Raw genomic sequence first — 21,196 nt, forward strand, 5'->3', positions numbered from 1 at the left:
CACACTATGTTAGTGGGTATCCCAAAATAATAACCCCTCCCATTATTCATCATCTTTTTATGCTCTCTCATGGCTGGAACTTTTGTTTTACAGCTGAGAGTAGTTAATGTTTTAAGGGCCTTGTTTCATTGCAGTAGGCCTGCCAGCCCTGACAATGTGTAATGCACTGCGCCCTCTAGGGGTCAAATATGTGGTTGCACTGCATTATTTTCTGCCATTCTGTTTTCATCTGATTATGATCTCTAGGAGCTAACTATATGGTTGCACTACCATGTTTCATAGAAATGCAATTTTTATTGTAGCGTCCTATGGGGGCTGTTCTGAGCATTTCATTCAACATACTTCAATATTCGCGGCACTCGGAAGCTCGCCCCATAATGCTTTTCAGGGCATTCCTTTGACAACACTTTTTTGCTCATAACTCAGCCTGTGGTGGTCCTAGCCTAGGACAATGGACTACCTTCAAAATGTGTTCACCATAATGTGCTCTTTCTGTCTAGATCATCTCTGGGTCCCCACACTAGGTAGCAGGGACCCCAAAATAAAAACCCATCCCACCATTCATTGTATTTGTATGCTCACTTATGGCTGGAACTTTTGTTTAGCACCTGGGAGTAGTTTGTGTTTTAAGGGCCTTCGTTTGAAAAAATATTCCAGCCGGCCCACTAGCTCTTTAGTTATATGCCGGTCCACTGGAATTATGTGGCAGAAAGGGCCAAAATTTGCGGCAGGGTTGACAAATTAATGTGGCAAAAGAAGTCAAGTTATACATTTTCAATGTCAATAGCTCCAACTCATGTAAATGCAAGACCTAATGCATTGCAAATGCTTGTTTCACTAAGTGATCTGGTGGCAGAATGTGCAGCGATTGAAGCGTGGAAAGTATGACTTGCTCATGATTTTGATATGCAGGTGCACAAAGCTACAAAGTTACCTCCACTTTCTGGTCCCATGATAGTGTGGGAGGATACAAGGAAATTGAAAAAGAGGAGGAGCCTACGGACATGTTTGCCAGTTAGGTAACATACTTCTTTTTCACATTCTGGGGTCTTTTAGCACAAAGTTTTGACTAATTTTTTTCATGCTTGTTTGGGATTCAGAGAAATTTATATTATTTAATTCTCTGCACAACCTTGGCAGATAAAGGATTAGGAGTTGGCTTGGATAGTTCCTTATCTTTCTTTGAATCAAAGTAGCATGTGTTAGTAGGTCCTCTGTGTGAGAAAATGCCTCCTTGGCAAGGTCACTCCCTAACTTTTTGCCTGTCCTGGGGCCCTGCTAACCAGGCCCAAGCACCTGTGTTCTTTCACTAAACTGTACTTTTGCTTCCACAATTAGCACAGCCCAGGCACTCAGATAAGTCCCTTGTAACTGGTACCCCTGTTACCAATGGCCCTGATGCCAGGGAAGGTCTCTAAGGGCTGCAGCATGTCTTATGCCACCCTGGGGACCCCTCACTCAGCACATGCACACAGCTTGTGTGTGCTGGTGGGAATAAAATGACTAAGTCGACATGGTACTCCCCTCAGAGTGCCATGCCAACATCACACTGCCTGTGGCATAGGTAAGTCAACCCTCTAGCAGGCCTTACAGACCTAAGGCAGGGTGCACTATACCACAGGTGAGGTATATGTGCAAGAGCACTATTCCCCTATAGTGGCTAAGCAAAACCTTAGACATTGTAAGGGCAGGGTAGCCATAAGAGTATGTGGTCTGGGAGTTGTCAATCACGAACTCCACAGTTCCATAATGGCTACACTGAAATATGGGAAGTTTGGTATCAAACTTCTCAGCACAACAAATGCACACTGATGCCAGTGTGCAGTTTATTGTAACATGCACCAGAGGGCATCTTAGAGATGCCCCCTGAATACCAATCCGACTTCTAGTGTGCGGCTGACCAGTTTCTGCCAGCCTGCCACAACCAGACGAGTTGCTGGCCACATGGGGAGAGTGCCTTTGTCACTCTGTGGCCAGGAAGAAGGCCTGCACTGGGTGGAGATGCTTCACACCTCCCCCTGCAGGAACTGTAACACCTGGCGGTGAGCCTCAAAGGCTTACCCCCTTTGTAATAGCGCCCCAGGGCATCCCAGCTAGTGGAGATGCCCGCCCCTCCGGCCACTGCCCCCACTTCTGGCAGCAAGGCTGGAGGAGATAATTAGGAAAACAAGGAGGAGTCAGCCACCAGTCAGGACAGCCCCTAAGGTGCCCTGAGCAGAGGTGACCCCTGCCTTTAGAAATCCTCCATCTTAGTTTTGGAGAATTCCCCCAATAGGATTAGGGATGTGCCCCCCTTCCCACAGGGAGGAGGCACAAAGAGGGTGTAGCTACCCTCCAGGACAGTAGCCATTGGCTACTGCCCTCCCAGACCTAAACACCCCCCTAAATCTAGTACTTAGGGGCACCCCAGAACCCAGGAAATCCGATTCCTGCAACCTGAACTAAGAAGGACTGCTGACCTGTAAACCTGCAGAGACGACGGAAGATGACAACTGCTTTGGCCCCAGCCCTACCGGCCTGTCTCCTGACTCGAAAAACTGCAACAGCGACGCATCCAACAGGGACCAGCGACCTCTGAAGCCTCAGAGGACTGCCCTGAAACTAAGGACCAAGAAACTCCCGTGAGCAGCGGCTCTGCTCAAGAAACAGCCACAAACTTGCAACTTTCCTACAACTTTAAAGACTTCGCGTTTCCCACCGGAAGCGTGAGACTTCCCACTCTGCACCCGACGCCCCCGGCTCAAGATCCAGGGAACAAACACCATAGGGAGGACTTTCCGACGACTGCGACCCCGTGAGTAGTCCGAGACAACCTGTAAGGAAATGCCTCCTTGGCATGGTTGCCCCCTGACTTTTTGCCTTTGCTGATGCTATGTTTACAATTGAAAGTGTGCTGAGGCCTGCTAACCAGGCCCCAGCACCAGTGTTCTTTCCCTAACCTGTACTTTTGTATCCACAATTGGCAGACCCTGGCATCCAGATAAGTCCCTTGTAACTGGTACTTCTAGTACCAAGGGCCCTGATGCCAAGGAAGGTCTCTAAGGGCTGCAGCATGTCTTATGCCACCCTGGAGACCTCTCACTCAGCACAGACACACTGCTTGCCAGCTTGTGTGTGCTAGTGAGAACAAAACGAGTAAGTCGACATGGCACTCCCCTCAGGGTGCCATGCCAGCCTCTCACTGCCTATGCAAGTATAGGTCAGTCACCCCTCTAGCAGGCCTTACAGCCCTAAGGCAGGGTGCGCTATACCATAGGTGAGGGTACCAGTGCATGAGCATGGTACCCCTACAGTGTCTAAACAAAACCTTAGACATTGTAAGTGCAGGGTAGCCATAAGAGTATATGGTCTGGGAGTTTGTCAAACACGAACTCCACAGCACCATAATGGCTACACTGAAAACTGGGGAGTTTGGTATCAAACTTCTCAGCACAATAAATGCACACTGATGCCAGTGTACATTTTATTGCAAAATACACCCCAGAGGGCACCTTAGAGGTGCCCCCTGAAACTTAACCGACTGTCTGTGTAGGCTGACTAGTTCCAGCAGCCTGCCACACCAGAGACATGTTGCTGGCCCCATGGGGAGAGTGCCTTTGTCACTCTGAGGCCAGTAACAAAGCCTGCACTGGGTGGAGATGCTAACACCTCCCCCAGGCAGGAGCTGTAACACCTGGCGGTGAGCCTCAAAGGCTCACCCCTTTGTCACAGCCCAGCAGGGCACTCCAGCTTAGTGGAGTTGCCCGCCCCCTCCGGCCACGGCCCCCACTTTTGGCGGCAAGGCTGGAGGGAACAAAGAAAGCCACAAGGAGGAGTCACTGGCCAGTCAGGACAGCCCCTAAGGTGTCCTGAGCTGAAGTGACTCTAACTTTTAGAAATCCTCCATCTTGCAGATGGAGGATTCCCCCAATAGGGTTAGGATTGTGACCCTCTCCCCTTGGGAGGAGGCACAAAGAGGGTGTACCCACCCTCAGGGCTAGTAGCCATTGGCTACTAACCCCCCAGACCTAAACACGCCCTTAAATTTAGTATTTAAGGGCTGCCCTGAACCCTAGAAAATTAGATTCCTGCAACTACAAGAAGAAGGACTGCCTAGCTGAAAACCCCTGCAGAGGAAGACCAGAAGACGACAACTGCCTTGGCTCCAGAAACTCACCGGCCTGTCTCCTGCCTTCCAAAGATCCTGCTCCAGCGACGCCTTCCAAAGGGACCAGCGACCTCGACATCCTCTGAGGACTGCCCCTGCTTCGAAAAGACAAGAAACTCCCGAGGACAGCGGACCTGCTCCAAGAAAGGCTGCAACTTTGTTTCCAGCAGCCTTGAAAGAACCCTGCAAGCTCCCCGCAAGAAGCGTGAGACTTGCAACACTGCACCCGGCGACCCCGACTCGGCTGGTGGAGATCCAACACCTCAGGAGGGACCCCAGGACTACTCTGATACTGTGAGTACCAAAACCTGTCCCCCCTGAGCCCCCACAGCGCCGCCTGCAGAGGGAATCCCGAGGCTTCCCCTGACTGCGACTCTTTGAATCCAAAGTCCCGACGCCTGGGAGAGACCCTGCACCCGCAGCCCCCAGGACCTGAAGGACCGGACTTTCACTGGAGAAGTGACCCCCAGGAGTCCCTCTCCCTTGCCCAAGTGGAGGTTTCCCCGAGGAATCCCCCCCTTGCCTGCCTGCAGCGCTGAAGAGATCCCGAGATCTCTCATAGACTAACATTGAAAACCCGACGCTTGTTTCTACACTGCACCCGGCCGCCCCCGCGCTGCTGAGGGTGAAATTTCTGTGTGGGCTTGTGTCCCCCCCGGTGCCCTACAAAACCCCCCTGGTCTGCCCTCCGAAGACGCGGGTACTTACCTGCAAGCAGACCGGAACCGGGGCACCCCCTTCTCTCCATTCTAGCCTATGCGTTTTGGGCACCACTTTGAACTCTGCACCTGACCGGCCCTGAGCTGCTGGTGTGGTGACTTTTGGGTTGCTCAGAACCCCCAACGGTGGGCTACCTTGGACCAAGAAGTGAACCCTGTAAGTGTCTTACTTACCTGGTAAACCTAACAAAAACTTACCTCCCCTAGGAACTGTGAAAATTGCACTAAGTGTCCACTTTTAAAACAGCTATTTGTCAATAACTTGAAAAGTATACATGCAATTTTTATGATTTAAAGTTCCTAAAGTACTTACCTGCAATACCTTTCAAATGAGATATTACATGTAGAATTTGAACCTGTGGTTCTTAAAATAAACTAAGAAAAGATATTTTTCTATAACAAAACCTATTGGCTGGATTTGTCTCTGAGTGTGTGTACCTCATTTATTGTCTATGTGTATGTACAACAAATGCTTAACACTACTCCTTGGATAAGCCTACTGCTCGACCACACTACCACAAAATAGAGCTTTAGTATTATCTATTTTTACCACTATTTTACCTCTAAGGGGAACCCTTGGACTCTGTGCATGCTATTCCTTACTTTGAAATAGCACATACAGAGCCAACTTCCTACATTGGTGGATCAGCGGTGGGGTACAAGACTTTGCATTTGCTGGACTACTCAGCCAATACCTGATCACACGACAAATTCCAAAATTGTCATTAGAAATTGATTTTTGCAATTTGAAAGGTTTTCTAAATTCTTAAAAGACCTGCTAGGGCCTTGTGTTAGATCCTGTTTAGCATTTCTTTTAGAGTTTAAAAGTTTGTAAAAGTTTGAATTAGATTCTAGAACCAGTTGTAGATTCTTAAAAAGTATTCCAACTTTTAGAAGCAAAATGTCTAGCACAGATGTGACTGTGGTGGAACTCGACACCACACCTTACCTCCATCTTAAGATGAGGGAGCTAAGGTCACTCTGTAAACTAAAGAAAATAACAATGGGCCCCAAACCTACCAAAATACAGCTCCAGGAGCTTTTGGCAGAGTTTGAAAAGGCCAACCCCTCTGAGGGTGGCAACTCAGAGGAAGAGGATAGTGACTTGGAGGAAAATTCCCCCCTACCAATCCTATCTAGGGAGAACAGGGTCCCTCAAACCCTGACTCCAAAAATAATAGTCAGAGATGCTGGTTCCCTCACAGGAGAGACCAACACCTCTGAAATCACTGAGGATAGCCCCAGTGAAGAGGACATCCAGTTAGCCAGGATGGCCAAAAGATTGGCTTTGGAAAGACAGATCCTAGCCATAGAGAGGGAAAGACAAGAGATGGGCCTAGGACCCATCAATGGTGGCAGCAACATAAATAGGGTCAGAGATTCTCCTGACATGTTGAAAATCCCCAAAGGGATTGTAACTAAATATGAAGATGGTGATGACATCACCAAATGGTTCACAGCTTTTGAGAGGGCTTGTGTAACCAGAAAAGTGAACAGATCTCACTGGGGTGCTCTCCTTTGGGAAATGTTCACAGGAAAGTGTAGGGATAGACTCCTCACACTCTCTGGACAAGATGCAGAATCTTATGACCTCATGAAGGGTACCCTGATTGAGGGCTTTGGATTCTCCACTGAGGAGTATAGGATTAGATTCAGGGGGGCTCAAAAATCCTCGAGCCAGACCTGGGTTGACTTTGTAGACTACTCAGTGAAAACACTAGATGGTTGGATTCAAGGCAGTGGTGTAAGTAATTATGATGGGCTGTACAATTTATTTGTGAAAGAACACCTGTTAAGTAATTGTTTCAATGATAAACTGCATCAGCATCTGGTAGACCTAGGACCAATTTCTCCCCAAGAATTGGGAAAGAAGGCGGACCATTGGGTCAAGACAAGGGTGTCCAAGACTTCAACAGGGGGTGACCAAAAGAAAGGGGTCACAAAGACTCCCCAGGGGAAGAGTGATGAGACAACCAAAACTAAAAATAGTAAAGAGTCTTCTACAGGCCCCCAAAAACCTGCACAGGAGGGTGGGCACAGAGCCTCTTCACAAAACAATGGGTACAAGGGTAAAAACTTTGATCCCAAAAAGGCCTGGTGTCATAGCTGTAAACAGCATGGACACCAAACTGGAGACAAGGCCTGTCCCAAGAAAGGTTCCACTCCAAACTCCCATCCAGGTAACACTGGTATGGCTAGTCTCCAAGTGGGATCAACAGTGTGCCCAGAGCAAATCAGGGTCCACACTGAAGCTACTCTAGTTTCTGAGGGTGGGGTGGATTTAGCCACACTAGCTGTCTGGCCGCCTAACATGCAAAAATACAGACAGCAACTCTTAATTAATGGGACTAGAATAGAGGGCCTGAGGGATACAGGTGCCAGTGTCACCATGGTGACAGAGAAACTGGTTTCCCCTGGCCAATACCTGACTGGAAAAACTTACACAGTCACCAACGCTGACAATCAGAGAAAAGTACATCCCATGGCAATGGTTACTTTAGAATGGGGAGGGGTCAATGGCCTGAAACAGGTGGTGGTCTCCTCAAATATCCCAGTGGACTGTCTGCTTGGAAATGACCTGGAGTCCTCAGCATGGGCTGAGGTAGAACTAAAAACCCATGCAGCAATGCTGGGTATCCCTGAACTGGTATGTGTGAAAACAAGAGCACAATGCAAAGCACAGGGTGAAAAAGTAGAGCTGGAGTCTGGAAGAATGGCCCAGCCTACCAAGAGAACAGGAAAGATAGTTGGGAAACCAACTGCAACACAGCAAAAGAAAGGGAACCTCTCTTCTCAGGAAGAAGTTCTGCCCTCTGAGGGAACTGAGCCTTTGGAGCTTGAACCTTATCAGGTTGAGCTCTTAGGCCCAGGGGGACCCTCAAGGGAGGAGCTGTGTAAGGGGCAAGAAACCTGTCCCTCTCTTGAAGGCCTTAGGCAGCAAGCTGCTGAAGAGTCCAAAGGCAAGAAAAATGGAACACATAGGGTCTATTGGGAAGATGGACTCCTGTACACTGAGGCCAGAGACCCCAAACCTGGTGCCACTAGGAGAGTGGTAGTGCCTCAGCTGTTCAGAGAGTTCATCCTAACATTGGCCCATGACATTCCCCTTGCTGGACATTTGGGACAAACCAAGACGTGGGAGAGGTTAGTCAACCACTTCTACTGGCCCAATATGTCCAACATGGTTAAGGAGTTTTGCCTCTCCTGCCCCACCTGTCAAGCCAGTGGTAAGACAAGTGGGCACCCAAAGGCCCCCCTCATTCCACTTCCAGTGGTGGGGGTTCCCTTTGAAAGAGTGGGTGTGGACATAGTTGGTCCACTAGAACCTCCCACAGCCTCAGGAAATATGTATATCCTGGTAGTAGTGGATCATGCTACCAGGTATCCTGAAGCTATTCCCCTTAGGTCGACTACTGCCCCTGCAGTAGCCAAGGCCCTCATTGGTATCTTTACCAGAGTGGGTTTCCCTAAGGAGGTGGTGTCTGACAGAGGTACCAACTTCATGTCAGCATACCTAAAGCACATGTGGAATGAGTGTGGAGTGACTTATAAATTCACTACACCATACCATCCACAAACTAATGGCTTGGTTGAGAGATTCAACAAGACATTAAAAGGCATGATCATGGGGCTCCCAGAAAAACTCAAAAGGAGATGGGATGTCCTCTTGCCATGTCTGCTTTTCGCTTACAGAGAGGTGCCACAGAAGGGAGTAGGATTCTCACCCTTTGAACTTCTGTTTGGTCATCCTGTAAGGGGACCACTTGCCCTTGTTAAAGAAGGCTGGGAGAGACCTCTCCATGAGCCTAAACAGGACATAGTGGACTATGTACTTGGCCTTCGCTCTAGAATGGCAGAGTACATGGAAAAGGCAACCAAAAACCTTGAGGCCAGCCAACAGCTCCAGAAGTTTTGGTATGACCAAAAGGCTGCACTGGTTGAGTTCCAACCAGGGCAGAAAGTCTGGGTTCTGGAGCCTGTGGCTCCCAGGGCACTCCAGGACAAATGGAGTGGCCCTTACCCAGTGCTAGAAAGGAAGAGTCAGGTCACCTACCTGGTGGACCTGGGCACAAGCAGGAGCCCCAAGAGGGTGATCCATGTGAACCGCCTTAAGCTCTTCCATGACAGGGCTGATGTGAATCTGTTGATGGTAACAGATGAGGATCAGGAGGCAGAGAGTGAACCTCTCCCTGATCTTCTGTCATCAGACCCAAAAGATGGCACAGTAGATGGAGTGATCTACTCAGACACCCTCTCTGGCCAACAGCAAGCTGATTGTAGGAGAGTCCTACAACAGTTTCCTGAACTCTTCTCCTTAACCCCTGGTCAGACACACCTGTGTACCCATGATGTGGACACAGGAGACAGCATGCCTGTCAAAAACAAAATCTTTAGACAGTCTGACCATGTTAAGGAAAGCATCAAGGTGGAAGTCCACAAGATGCTGGAATTGGGAGTAATTGAGCGCTCTGACAGCCCCTGGGCTAGCCCAGTGGTCTTAGTCCCCAAACCTCACACCAAAGATGGAAAGAAAGAGATGAGGTTTTGTGTGGACTACAGAGGGCTCAATTCTGTCACCAAGACAGATGCTCATCCAATTCCTAGAGCTGATGAGCTCATAGACAAATTAGGTGCTGCCAAATTCTTAAGTACCTTTGACTTGACAGCAGGGTACTGGCAAATAAAAATAGCACCTGGAGCAAAAGAGAAAACAGCATTCTCCACACCTGATGGGCATTATCAGTTTACTGTTATGCCCTTTGGTTTAAAGAATGCCCCTGCCACCTTCCAAAGGTTGGTGAATCAAGTCCTTGCTGGCTTGGAGTCCTTTAGCACAGCTTATCTTGATGATATTGCTGTCTTTAGCTCCACCTGGCAGGATCACCTGGTCCACCTGAAGAAGGTTTTGAAGGCTCTGCAATCTGCAGGCCTCTCTATCAAGGCATCCAAGTGCCAGATAGGGCAGGGAACTGTGGTTTACTTGGGCCACCTTGTAGGTGGAGGCCAAGTTCAGCCACTCCAACCCAAGATCCAGACTATTCTGGACTGGGTAGCTCCAAAAACCCAGACTCAAGTCAGGGCATTCCTTGGCTTGACTGGGTATTACAGGAGGTTTGTGAAGGGATATGGATCCATTGTGACAGCCCTCACTGAACTCACCTCCAAGAAAATGCCCAAGAAAGTGAACTGGACTGTGGAATGCCAACAGGCCTTTGACACCCTGAAACAAGCAATGTGCTCAGCACCAGTTCTAAAAGCTCCAGATTATTCTAAGCAGTTCATTGTGCAGACTGATGCCTCTGAACATGGGATAGGGGCAGTTTTGTCCCAAACAAATGATGATGGCCTTGACCAGCCTGTTGCTTTCATTAGCAGGAGGTTACTCCCCAGGGAGCAGCGTTGGAGTGCCATTGAGAGGGAGGCCTTTGCTGTGGTTTGGTCCCTGAAGAAGCTGAGACCATACCTCTTTGGGACTCACTTCCTAGTTCAAACTGACCACAGACCTCTCAAATGGCTGATGCAAATGAAAGGTGAAAATCCTAAACTGTTGAGGTGGTCCATCTCCCTACAGGGAATGGACTTTATAGTGGAACACAGACCTGGGACTGCCCATGCCAATGCAGATGGCCTTTCCAGGTTCTTCCACTTAGAAAATGAAGACTCTCTTGGGAAAGGTTAGTCTCATCCTCTTTCGTTTGGGGGGGGGGGTTGTGTAAGGAAATGCCTCCTTGGCATGGTTGCCCCCTGACTTTTTGCCTTTGCTGATGCTATGTTTACAATTGAAAGTGTGCTGAGGCCTGCTAACCAGGCCCCAGCACCAGTGTTCTTTCCCTAACCTGTACTTTTGTATCCACAATTGGCAGACCCTGGCATCCAGATAAGTCCCTTGTAACTGGTACTTCTAGTACCAAGGGCCCTGATGCCAAGGAAGGTCTCTAAGGGCTGCAGCATGTCTTATGCCACCCTGGAGACCTCTCACTCAGCACAGACACACTGCTTGCCAGCTTGTGTGTGCTAGTGAGAACAAAACGAGTAAGTCGACATGGCACTCCCCTCAGGGTGCCATGCCAGCCTCTCACTGCCTATGCAAGTATAGGTCAGTCACCCCTCTAGCAGGCCTTACAGCCCTAAGGCAGGGTGCGCTATACCATAGGTGAGGGTACCAGTGCATGAGCATGGTACCCCTACAGTGTCTAAACAAAACCTTAGACATTGTAAGTGCAGGGTAGCCATAAGAGTATATGGTCTGGGAGTTTGTCAAACACGAACTCCACAGCACCATAATGGCTACACTGAAAACTGGGGAGTTTGGTATCAAACTTCTCAGCACAATAAATGCACACTGATGCCAGTGTACATTTTATTGCAAAATACACCCCAGAGGGCACCTTAGAGGTGCCCCCTGAAACTTAACCGACTGTCTGTGTAGGCTGACTAGTTCCAGCAGCCTGCCACACCAGAGACATGTTGCTGGCCCCATGGGGAGAGTGCCTTTGTCACTCTGAGGCCAGTAACAAAGCCTGCACTGGGTGGAGATGCTAACACCTCCCCCAGGCAGGAGCTGTAACACCTGGCGGTGAGCCTCAAAGGCTCACCCCTTTGTCACAGCCCAGCAGGGCACTCCAGCTTAGTGGAGTTGCCCGCCCCCTCCGGCCACGGCCCCCACTTTTGGCGGCAAGGCTGGAGGGAACAAAGAAAGCAACAAGGAGGAGTCACTGGCCAGTCAGGACAGCCCCTAAGGTGTCCTGAGCTGAAGTGACTCTAACTTTTAGAAATCCTCCATCTTGCAGATGGAGGATTCCCCCAATAGGGTTAGGATTGTGACCCCCTCCCCTTGGGAGGAGGCACAAAGAGGGTGTACCCACCCTCAGGGCTAGTAGCCATTGGCTACTAACCCCCCAGACCTAAACACGCCCTTAAATTTAGTATTTAAGGGCTGCCCAGAACCCTAGAAAATTAGATTCCTGCAACTACAAGAAGAAGGACTGCCTAGCTGAAAACCCCTGCAGAGGAAGACCAGAAGACGACAACTGCCTTGGCTCCAGAAACTCACCGGCCTGTCTCCTGCCTTCCAAAGATCCTGCTCCAGCGACGCCTTCCAAAGGGACCAGCGACCTCGACATCCTCTGAGGACTGCCCCTGCTTCGAAAAGACAAGAAACTCCCGAGGACAGCGGACCTGCTCCAAGAAAGGCTGCAACTTTGTTTCCAGCAGCCTTGAAAGAACCCTGCAAGCTCCCCGCAAGAAGCGTGAGACTTGCAACACTGCACCCGGCGACCCCGACTCGGCTGGTGGAGATCCAACACCTCAGGAGGGACCCCAGGACTACTCTGATACTGTGAGTACCAAAACCTGTCCCCCCTGAGCCCCCACAGCGCCGCCTGCAGAGGGAATCCCGAGGCTTCCCCTGACCGCGACTCTTTGAATCCAAAGTCCCGACGCCTGGGAGAGACCCTGCACCCGCAGCCCCCAGGACCTGAAGGACCGGACTTTCACTGGAGAAGTGACCCCCAGGAGTCCCTCTCCCTTGCCCAAGTGGAGGTTTCCCCGAGGAATCCCCCCCTTGCCTGCCTGCAGCGCTGAAGAGATCCCGAGATCTCTCATAGACTAACATTACAAACCCGACGCTTGTTTCTACACTGCACCCGGCCGCCCCCGCGCTGCTGAGGGTGAAATTTCTGTGTGGGCTTGTGTCCCCCCCGGTGCCCTACAAAACCCCCCTGGTCTGCCCTCCGAAGAAGCGGGTACTTACCTGCAAGCAGACCGGAACCGGGGCACCCCCTTCTCTCCATTCTAGCCTATGCGTTTTGGGCACCACTTTGAACTCTGCACCTGACCGGCCCTGAGCTGCTGGTGTGGTGACTTTGGGGTTGCTCTGAACCCCCAACGGTGGGCTACCTTGGACCAAGAACTGAACCCTGTAAGTGTCTTACTTACCTGGTAAACCTAACAAAAACTTACCTCCCCTAGGAACTGTGAAAATTGCACTAAGTGTCCACTTTTAAAACAGCTATTTGTCAATAACTTGAAAAGTATACATGCAATTTTTATGATTTAAAGTTCCTAAAGTACTTACCTGCAATACCTTTCAAATGAGATATTACATGTAGAATTTGAACCTGTGGTTCTTAAAATAAACTAAGAAAATATATTTTTCTATAACAAAACCTATTGGCTGGATTTGTCTCTGAGTGTGTGTACCTCATTTATTGTCTATGTGTATGTACAACAAATGCTTAACACTACTCCTTGGATAAGCCTACTGCTCGACCACACTACCACAAAATAGAGCATTAGTATTATCTATTTTTACCACTATTTTACCTCTAAGGGGAACCCTTGGACTCTGTGCATGCTATTCCTTACTTTGAAATAGCACATACAGAGCCAACTTCCTACACAACCCCCTTGGACCTCCACAGCGACGCCTGCAGAGAGAATCCAGAGGCTCCCCCTGACCGCGACTGCCTGTAACAGGGGACCCGACGCCTAGAACAAGCACTGCACCCTCAGCCCCCAGGGCCTGAAAAAACCGAACCTCAGTGCAGGAGTGACCCCCAGGCGACCCTCCGCCTAGCCCAGGTGGTGGCTGTCCAGAGAAGCCCCCCACTGTGCCTGCCTGCACCGCTAGAGTGACCCCCCGGGTCCCTCCATTGAATCTTATCTAAAACCCAACATCTGCTTTGCACACTGCACCCGGCCGCCCCTGTGCTGCGGAGGGTGTGTTTTGTGTGCCTACTTGTATCCCCCCCAGTGCTCTACAAAAAACCTCTGGTCTGCCCCCCCGAGGACGCGGGTACTTACCTGCTGGCAGACTGGAACCGGAGCACCCCTGTTCTCCATAGGCACCTATGTGTTCTGGGCATCTCTTTGACCTCTGCACCTGACCATCCCTGAGCTGCTGGTGTGGTAACTTTGGGGTTGCCTTGAACCCCCAATGGTGAGCTGCCTATGCCCAAGAACTGAGGCCTGTAAGTGTTTTACTTACCTGACAAACTAGCCATTACTTACCTCCCCCAGGAACTGTCGATTCTTGCACTGTGTCCACTTTTAAATTAGCTTATTGCCATTTTGTCTGTATATGATATTGCTTTTATTCAAAGTTCCTAACTTACCTGTGTGAAGTACTTTGCATTTCATGTGTTTACTTCAAATTTTGAACCTGTGGTTCTTAAAATAAACTAAGGAAATATATTTTTCTGTATAAAAACCTTTTGGCTTGGAGTAAGTCTTTGAGTGTGTGTTCCTCATTTATTGCCTGTGTGTGTACAACAAATGCTTAACACGACCCTCTGATAAGCCTATTGCTTGACAAAACTACCACAAAATAGAGCATTAGAATTATCTAATTTTGCCACTATCTTACCTCTTAGGGGAACCCTTGGACTCTGTGGACACTATCTCTTACTTTGAGATAGTATATACAGAACCAACTTCCTACACTCTGCATCTTTCTTATTTTGGGGGGTTTGGACACGTTCTCGGTTTTATTCATTTTGTTGGTTGTTTATGTAGGGAATGTTATATTTTTCCTTTCTTGAGGATTGCCGCTGTGATCTTTTTATAGGTCCATTTTCTATCTCATTTAGTTCTACAGCAGTTATTTTTATTGAGTCTTTTGATCCCTCAAGGCTCAAAGCGATGTGGGTAGATTGTAGATTTGAATTTTAGGAGGTACTTGGGCTTAGAGGTGTGTAGGTTTCTTGGTTGCTACTGGTTGTAAAAGCTGAAGTGTTGTTGATTGCTTATGTATTTTTAGTAGTTAGTGCTGGATGGGTCAGAGAGTTATGGATGAACAATCCAAGAGGCATTGATTAGGCTCCCCCATCCCGACTATAAATATTGATGAAGTAAAGTACTGTTTCTTTTCCATTCCTTCATATCTCAGAGTATTGTAGCACTTGGTTTTGTTTGTACGTTCACCAGGATTTCAGCAGTTGGTTCCAGCTTGTTTCTCTTCTATTTCTGTTATATTGTGAAGGCAGGTTTCTATTTTCTTCTTTTGTTACAGTCTCAACCAGGCTAATGTAACATCTGATCCTTTATCCTCAACTTACGTCTATCTCTTTCTGTCTTCAGTGTCGAGGTAATCCGTCTTGGACATAGTTATTTCATTAACTGGGACCGGAGAATGTACTGTGTGCGAAAGAACACTCCAGCTGAGGCACGGACCACCACTCTGAATGAGGAGCTGGGTCAGGTGGAATACATTTTCTCAGACAAAACCGGAACCCTGACCCAGAACATCATGGTCTTCAGCAAATGCACAATCAATGGCAAGAGTTATGGTGAGACAAAGGAATATCCTGGTAAACCCTTGTAAGAGAGTATGAAGCTTGCTTCAGAAGATCTGCAGGGGCACTGGTGTGGATAAAGTCTGTTTGGAGGGGGGATCCTGGGTTTGCAAGTGAACGTGTTTTTGATGTGAAGTAAGAAGAGCAGGTTATCATGAAGCGTTTACTTGGCTGATTGATGTAGGTTCACTCTGAGGAGTTACTTGGTGCTCCTGTTCAGTATGTTGATGTTTTCTTTATTTGATTGTTTAACATTCCTTTCATCTGGGTATGTGTCTCAGAAGTTATTTGTTTTACCAGTGTTTTGTGTTGTTTTTGTTTTTTAGGTGATTTCATTGTTGTAGTGGGACATAAAGGAGAGCTGTGTCAGGTAGGATTACTCACTCTATGTAACTACACCGTAATGTTGCTGTTGTGGAACCTTCAATCAACTCCCATTTTTTCTAACTGTTTGCATGTTCAGTTAGTTTTTCATCTCCCCAAAATAGGTGTGATACATTAAAATATTGTTGTGTGTAAACTAATCGATTGAAAGTCCCCTTCTTTCTTTCGTTAAATAGAGATGCATTCTCTGTGTCCACTGCACTCGTCTTGGCAAGTCAGATGCCCAAGCAAACTGAAACATACTGAATTACCTCTTTTCTTTGTACTCTTCATTGTGTGTTGCTTAACAATTATATAGTTAGTTTCCTTCATTCCCTCCCTAGGTGTGCTCAGTATATGCTAATGCTAATCCAAATCCCTCTTCTCCTCCTTCCTCTGTCTACCTGGATAATGTGTACTCACTTTGTCTGTTCAAGCTTTCAAACCTTGTCCAGTTCTTTTTCTACCTGTGCTTTTGTGTGAATCTGGTGCACGTCTAGTTCCTGAGTTCACTAGGGAAAAGGCAAATTAAACACTTCCCTTGTGGCTTTCAAGAGGACCAGAATGGTTCACTAGATTTTTTTTCCAGGCGTTTACACTGTAACATGTTAATATAGGAGCCATATGGACCTGTAGAACACTGTTGGCTCCCCTAAACTCCCATGATCTAGGGTAGGCATTTTTACCTCTTTCCTTTGAATTTCTTGCTGTAGCTTTTGTACTCGCTCAAAGCATAAAAAAGAAATGAGTACTCCACTGATAAAGCCAAAACAATTTCTATTGCATTGACTCCTAGTCAAATTTGTTGAAGAATAATTCTTTTTACCTGTATATGTAGTTTTATATTAATGAAAATAAGAATATTTATTTATTTAAATAGTTTGTTAGGTACAGAGCATACAAGATGTCATTGCAGCTGTATGTGCGCCATATTGTATATCAGCTGACCGAGTAGACAAGCTAATGTTTAGCATCCATTTGTAAAGAGTGACATGAACATTTTACATTATTACTGAATACAAGGTATGTGATAAATTACTGTGGGTCTCTACTGTTAGCTATAACCAATGAAAGATTTTCATTCTGTCTGTACTATGTTTTATGTTTGTCCTTAAGGGAAATCCAAACTTGGTTGCAATAAGTACACATTTTCCGATTTGTAGTTTTAAACATATAGGAAATATATAGGAATATGCTTCAGTCCTCCAAGTGAGAGTGCCCGAAAAATCGAGAAGTGGCGCACGAACCAACAGAGCGCAACCATGCCACCCTCAAGACAGCCGTCCGCAAACACCACCAGCTCATCTGGATCACCAAAAGACCCTTCTACAAAGACTGCATCGTCAACAACGCCCACGACAGCAAAGAGCTCTTCAGCATCGTCAAAGAACTCACCAACCCCCGGTCATGCTCCATCGACCCCCTCCTTCGTAAGACCTCTGCGACTCCCTCGCCACCTTTTTCCATCGCAAGATAACGGTAATCCACAACAGCTTCAACTCTTCACCCCCATCACCACCATGGCCACCACCAACCCTGATGCACGCAGCCACACCAACCTCTTGCTCTCCTGGACCCACATCAATGACGAGGACACTATCGAAACCATGAGCACCATCCACTCCGGCTCTCCCTCCGACCTCTTCCCCCAACATGTCTTCAACAAAGCGAGCCCCATCATCGCCCCCCAACTCAGTATGATCATCAGTAGCTCCTTCGAGACCGCCACCTTCCCAGAGAGCTGGAAGCACGCCAAAGTCAACGCCCTTCTGAAGAAACCCAAAGCGGACCCAGAAGACCTCAAGAATTACCAACGCATCTCCCTCCTCACCTTCCTGACGAAGGTCATCGAGAAGAAAGTCAACGGCCAACAGACCTGCTTCCTGGAAGACAACAACATCCTGGACATCTCCCTCTCAGGATTACGTAGGAACCACAGCACCGAGACCACCCTCATCAACAAAACCGATGACATCAGGACCATGCTCGACAAAGGTGAAACTGCGGCCCTCATCCTCCTGGACCTCTTGGCTGCTTTTGACTCCGTCTGCCACCACACCATCTGCACTCGCCTCTACGACACAGGGATCCGCGCTAAAGCTCTTGGCTGGATCACGTCCTTCCTCTCCAGCAGAATGCAGAGAGTCTGCCTTCCTCCCTTCCGGTCAGGAGCCACCAAAACGCTCTGCGGCGTTCCCCAGACCAACTCTTTCTAACATCTACTTGACACCGCTCGCCAACATCGTTCGATCCCACAACCTCAACATGGTCTCCCACGCCGACGATACCCAACTGATCCTCTCACTTACCAAGGACCCCGGCACCGCCAAAACCAACCTCCACGACTGTAAGGAAATGCCTCCTTGGCATGGTTACCCCCTGACTTTTTGCCTTTGCTGATGCTAAGTTTTGATTTGAAAGTGTGCTGAGGCCTGCTAACCAGGCCCCAGCACCAGTGTTCTTTCCCTAACCTGTACTTTTGTTGTCACAATTGGCACACCCTGGCATCCAGGTAAGTCCCTTGTAACTGGTACCCCTGGTACCAAGGGCCCTGATGCCAGGTAAGGTCTCTAAGGGATGCAGCATGTCTTATGCCACCCTAGGGATCCCTCACTCAGCACAGACACACTGCTTGCCAGCTTGTGTGTGCTGGTGAGGACAAAACGAGTAAGTCGACATGGCACTTCCCTCAGGGTGTCATGCCAAACTCACACTGCCTATGCAGTATAGATAAGTCACCCCTCTAGCAGGCCTTACAGCCCTAAGGCAGGGTGCACTATACCATAGGTGAGGGCACCAGTGCATGAACACTGTCCCCCTACAGTGTCTAAGCAAACCCTTAGACATTGTAAGTGCAGGGTAGCCATAAGAGTATATGGTCTGGGAGTCTGTCATGCACGAACTCCACAGCACCATAATGGCTACACTGAAAACTGTGAAGTTTGGTATCAAACTTCTCAGCACAATAAATGCACACTGATGCCAGTGTACATTTTATTGTAACATACACCCCAGAGGGCACCTTAGAGGTGCCCCCTGAAACCTTAACCGACTATCCGTGTAGGCTGACTAATTCTAGCAGCCTGCCACACACCACTCTGTGGCTAGTAACAAAGCCTGTACTGGGTGGAGATGCTTATCACCTCCCCCTGCAGGAACTGTAACACCCGGCGGTGAGCCTCAAAGGCTCACCCCTTTTGTTACAGCACCACAGGGCACTCCAGCTAGTGGAGTTGCCCGCCCCCTCTGGCCACGGCCCCACTTTTGGCGGCAAGGCCGGAGGAGATAATGAGAAAAACAAGGAGGAGTTACTGGCCAGTCAGGACAGCCCCTAAGGTGTCCTGAGCTGAGGTGACACTGACTTTTAGAAATCCTCCATCTTGCAGATGGAGGATTCCCCCAATAGGGATAGGAATGTGCCCCCCTCCCCTCGGAGGAGGCACAAAGAGGATGTAGCCACCCTCAGGGCTAGTAGCCATTGGCTACTAACCCCCCAGACCTAAACACGCCCTTAAATTTAGTATTTAAGGGCTCCCCAGAACCTAGGAACTCAGATTCCTGCAACCTAAGAAGAAGAGGACTGCTAAGCTGAAAAACCCTGCAGAGAAGACGGAGACACCAACTGCTTTGGCCCCAGCTCTACCGGCCTGTCTCCCCACTTCTAAAGACACTGCTTCAGCGACGCTTTCCCCAGGGACCAGCGACCTCTGAATCCTCAGAGGACTGCCCTGCTCTAGAAGGACCAAGAACTCCCGAGGACAGCGGCCCTGTTCACCAAAGACTGCAACTTTGAAACAAAGAAGCAACTTTGAAACAACTTGCGTTTCCCGCCGGAAGCGTGAGACTTGACACTCTGCACCCGACGCCCCTGGCTCGACTTGTGGAGAACAAACACTTCAGGGAGGACTCCCCAGCGACTGCGAGACCGTGAGTATCCAGAGTTGCCCCCCCTGAGCACCCACAGCGACGCCTGCAGAGGGAATCCCGAGGCTCCCCCTGACCGCGTCTGCCTGCTTCTCAGATCCCGACGCCTGGTAAAGACTCTGCACCCGCAACCCCCAGGACCTGATGGATCCGAACTCCAGTGCAGGAGTGACCCCCAGGAGGCCATCTCCCTTACCCAGGTGGTGGTTACCCTGAGGAGCCCCCCCCCCCCCCTTGCCTGCCTGCATCGCTGAAGAGACCCCCTTGGTCTCCCATTGATTTCAATTACAAACCCAACGCTTGTTTACACACTGCACCCGCCCCCCGTGCCGCTGAGGGTGTACTTTCTGTGTGTACTTGTGTCCCCCCCGGTGCCCTACAAAACCCGCCTGGTCTGCCCTCCGAAGAAGCAGGTACTTACCTGCTGGCAGGCTGAAACCGGGGCACCCCCTTCTCCATTGAAGCCTATGCGTTTTGGGCACCACTTTGACCTCTGCACCTGACCAGCCCTGAGCTGCTGGTGTGGTAACTTTGGGGTTGCTCTGAACCCCCAACGGTGGGCTACCTTGGACCCAAACTTGAACCCCGTAGGTGGTTTACTTACCTGCAAAAACTAACATACTCTTGCTCCCCCCAGGAACTGTTGAAAATTGCACTAAGTGTCTAGTTTTAAAATAGCTATATGTGATTTGTGTGAAAACTGTATATGCTATTTTGCTAATTCAAAATTCCTAAAGTACCTACCTGCAATACCTTTCATTTGAAGTATTACATGTAAATCTTGAACCTGTGGTTCTTAAAATAAACTAAGAAAATATATTTTTCTATACAAAAACCTATTGGCCTGGAATTGTCTCTGAGTGTGTTCTCCTCATTTATTGCCTGTGTGTGTACAACAAATGCTTAACACTGCTCCTTTGATAAGCCTACTGCTCGACCACATTGCCACAAAATAGAGCATTAGAATTATCTCTTTTTGCCACTATCTTACCTCTAAGGGGAACCCTTGGACTCTGTGCATACTAATCCTTACTTTGAAATAATGCATACAGAGCCAACTTCCTACAACGACGGACTGCAAGCAAACGCCATCTGGATGGAGAAGAGCCGCCTCAAACTTAACTCAGACAAGACAGAGGTCCTCATCCTTGGCTCCAAGCGCTCTGCATGGGACGACTCCTGGTGGCCAGATACCCTATGAACCGCACCAACACCCACCACCCACGCACGCAATCTAGGCTTCATCCTAGACTCTTCGCTCACCATGACCCAGCAAGTCAACGCCGTCTCATCTTCCTGCTTTGACACCCTCCGCAAGATTTTCAAATGGATCCCCACCGAATCAAGGACAGTCACCCACGCTCTCGTCAGCAGCAGACTGGACTACAGCAACGCGCTCTACGCAGGAACCACAGCGAAGCTCCAGAAGAAACTACAACGTATACAGAACACCTCCGCACGCCTCATCCTCAACATCCCACGCCGCGACCACATCTCAGCCCACCTCAGAGACCTGCACTGGCTCCCTGTCACCAGGAGAATCAACTCCTCATCCACGCTCACAAAGCTCTTCATAACACAGGCCCGGCCTACCTCAACGAGAGACTCACCTTCCACAGTCCCACCGCCAACTCTGCTCCACCAACCTTGCCCTCGCCGCCGTCCCTCGCATCCATCGTACTACAGCTGGCGGCAGATCCTTCTCCCACCTTGCCGCCAAGACCCGGAACACCCTCCTGGTCTACCTT

At 49.0% G+C, this 21,196-nt stretch overlaps 1 protein-coding gene across 1 annotated transcript in view; it reads left to right on the forward strand.

Annotated features, from left to right (window-relative positions):
* The window catches only part of ATP8B2 (ATPase phospholipid transporting 8B2), a 448,074-nt gene that overhangs the window by 204,194 nt on the left and 222,684 nt on the right, over positions 1–21,196 (forward strand). Inside the window, exons 13-14 of the mRNA XM_069218199.1 lie at positions 14,947–15,155; positions 15,488–15,531. Coding sequence (XP_069074300.1) covers positions 14,947–15,155; positions 15,488–15,531 — 253 coding nt within the window. The remainder of the gene's footprint in view (positions 1–14,946; positions 15,156–15,487; positions 15,532–21,196) is intronic.

The sequence above is a fragment of the Pleurodeles waltl genome, chromosome 12, assembly GCF_031143425.1.
Source record: "Pleurodeles waltl isolate 20211129_DDA chromosome 12, aPleWal1.hap1.20221129, whole genome shotgun sequence".
Taxonomy (NCBI): Eukaryota; Metazoa; Chordata; class Amphibia; order Caudata; family Salamandridae; genus Pleurodeles; species Pleurodeles waltl.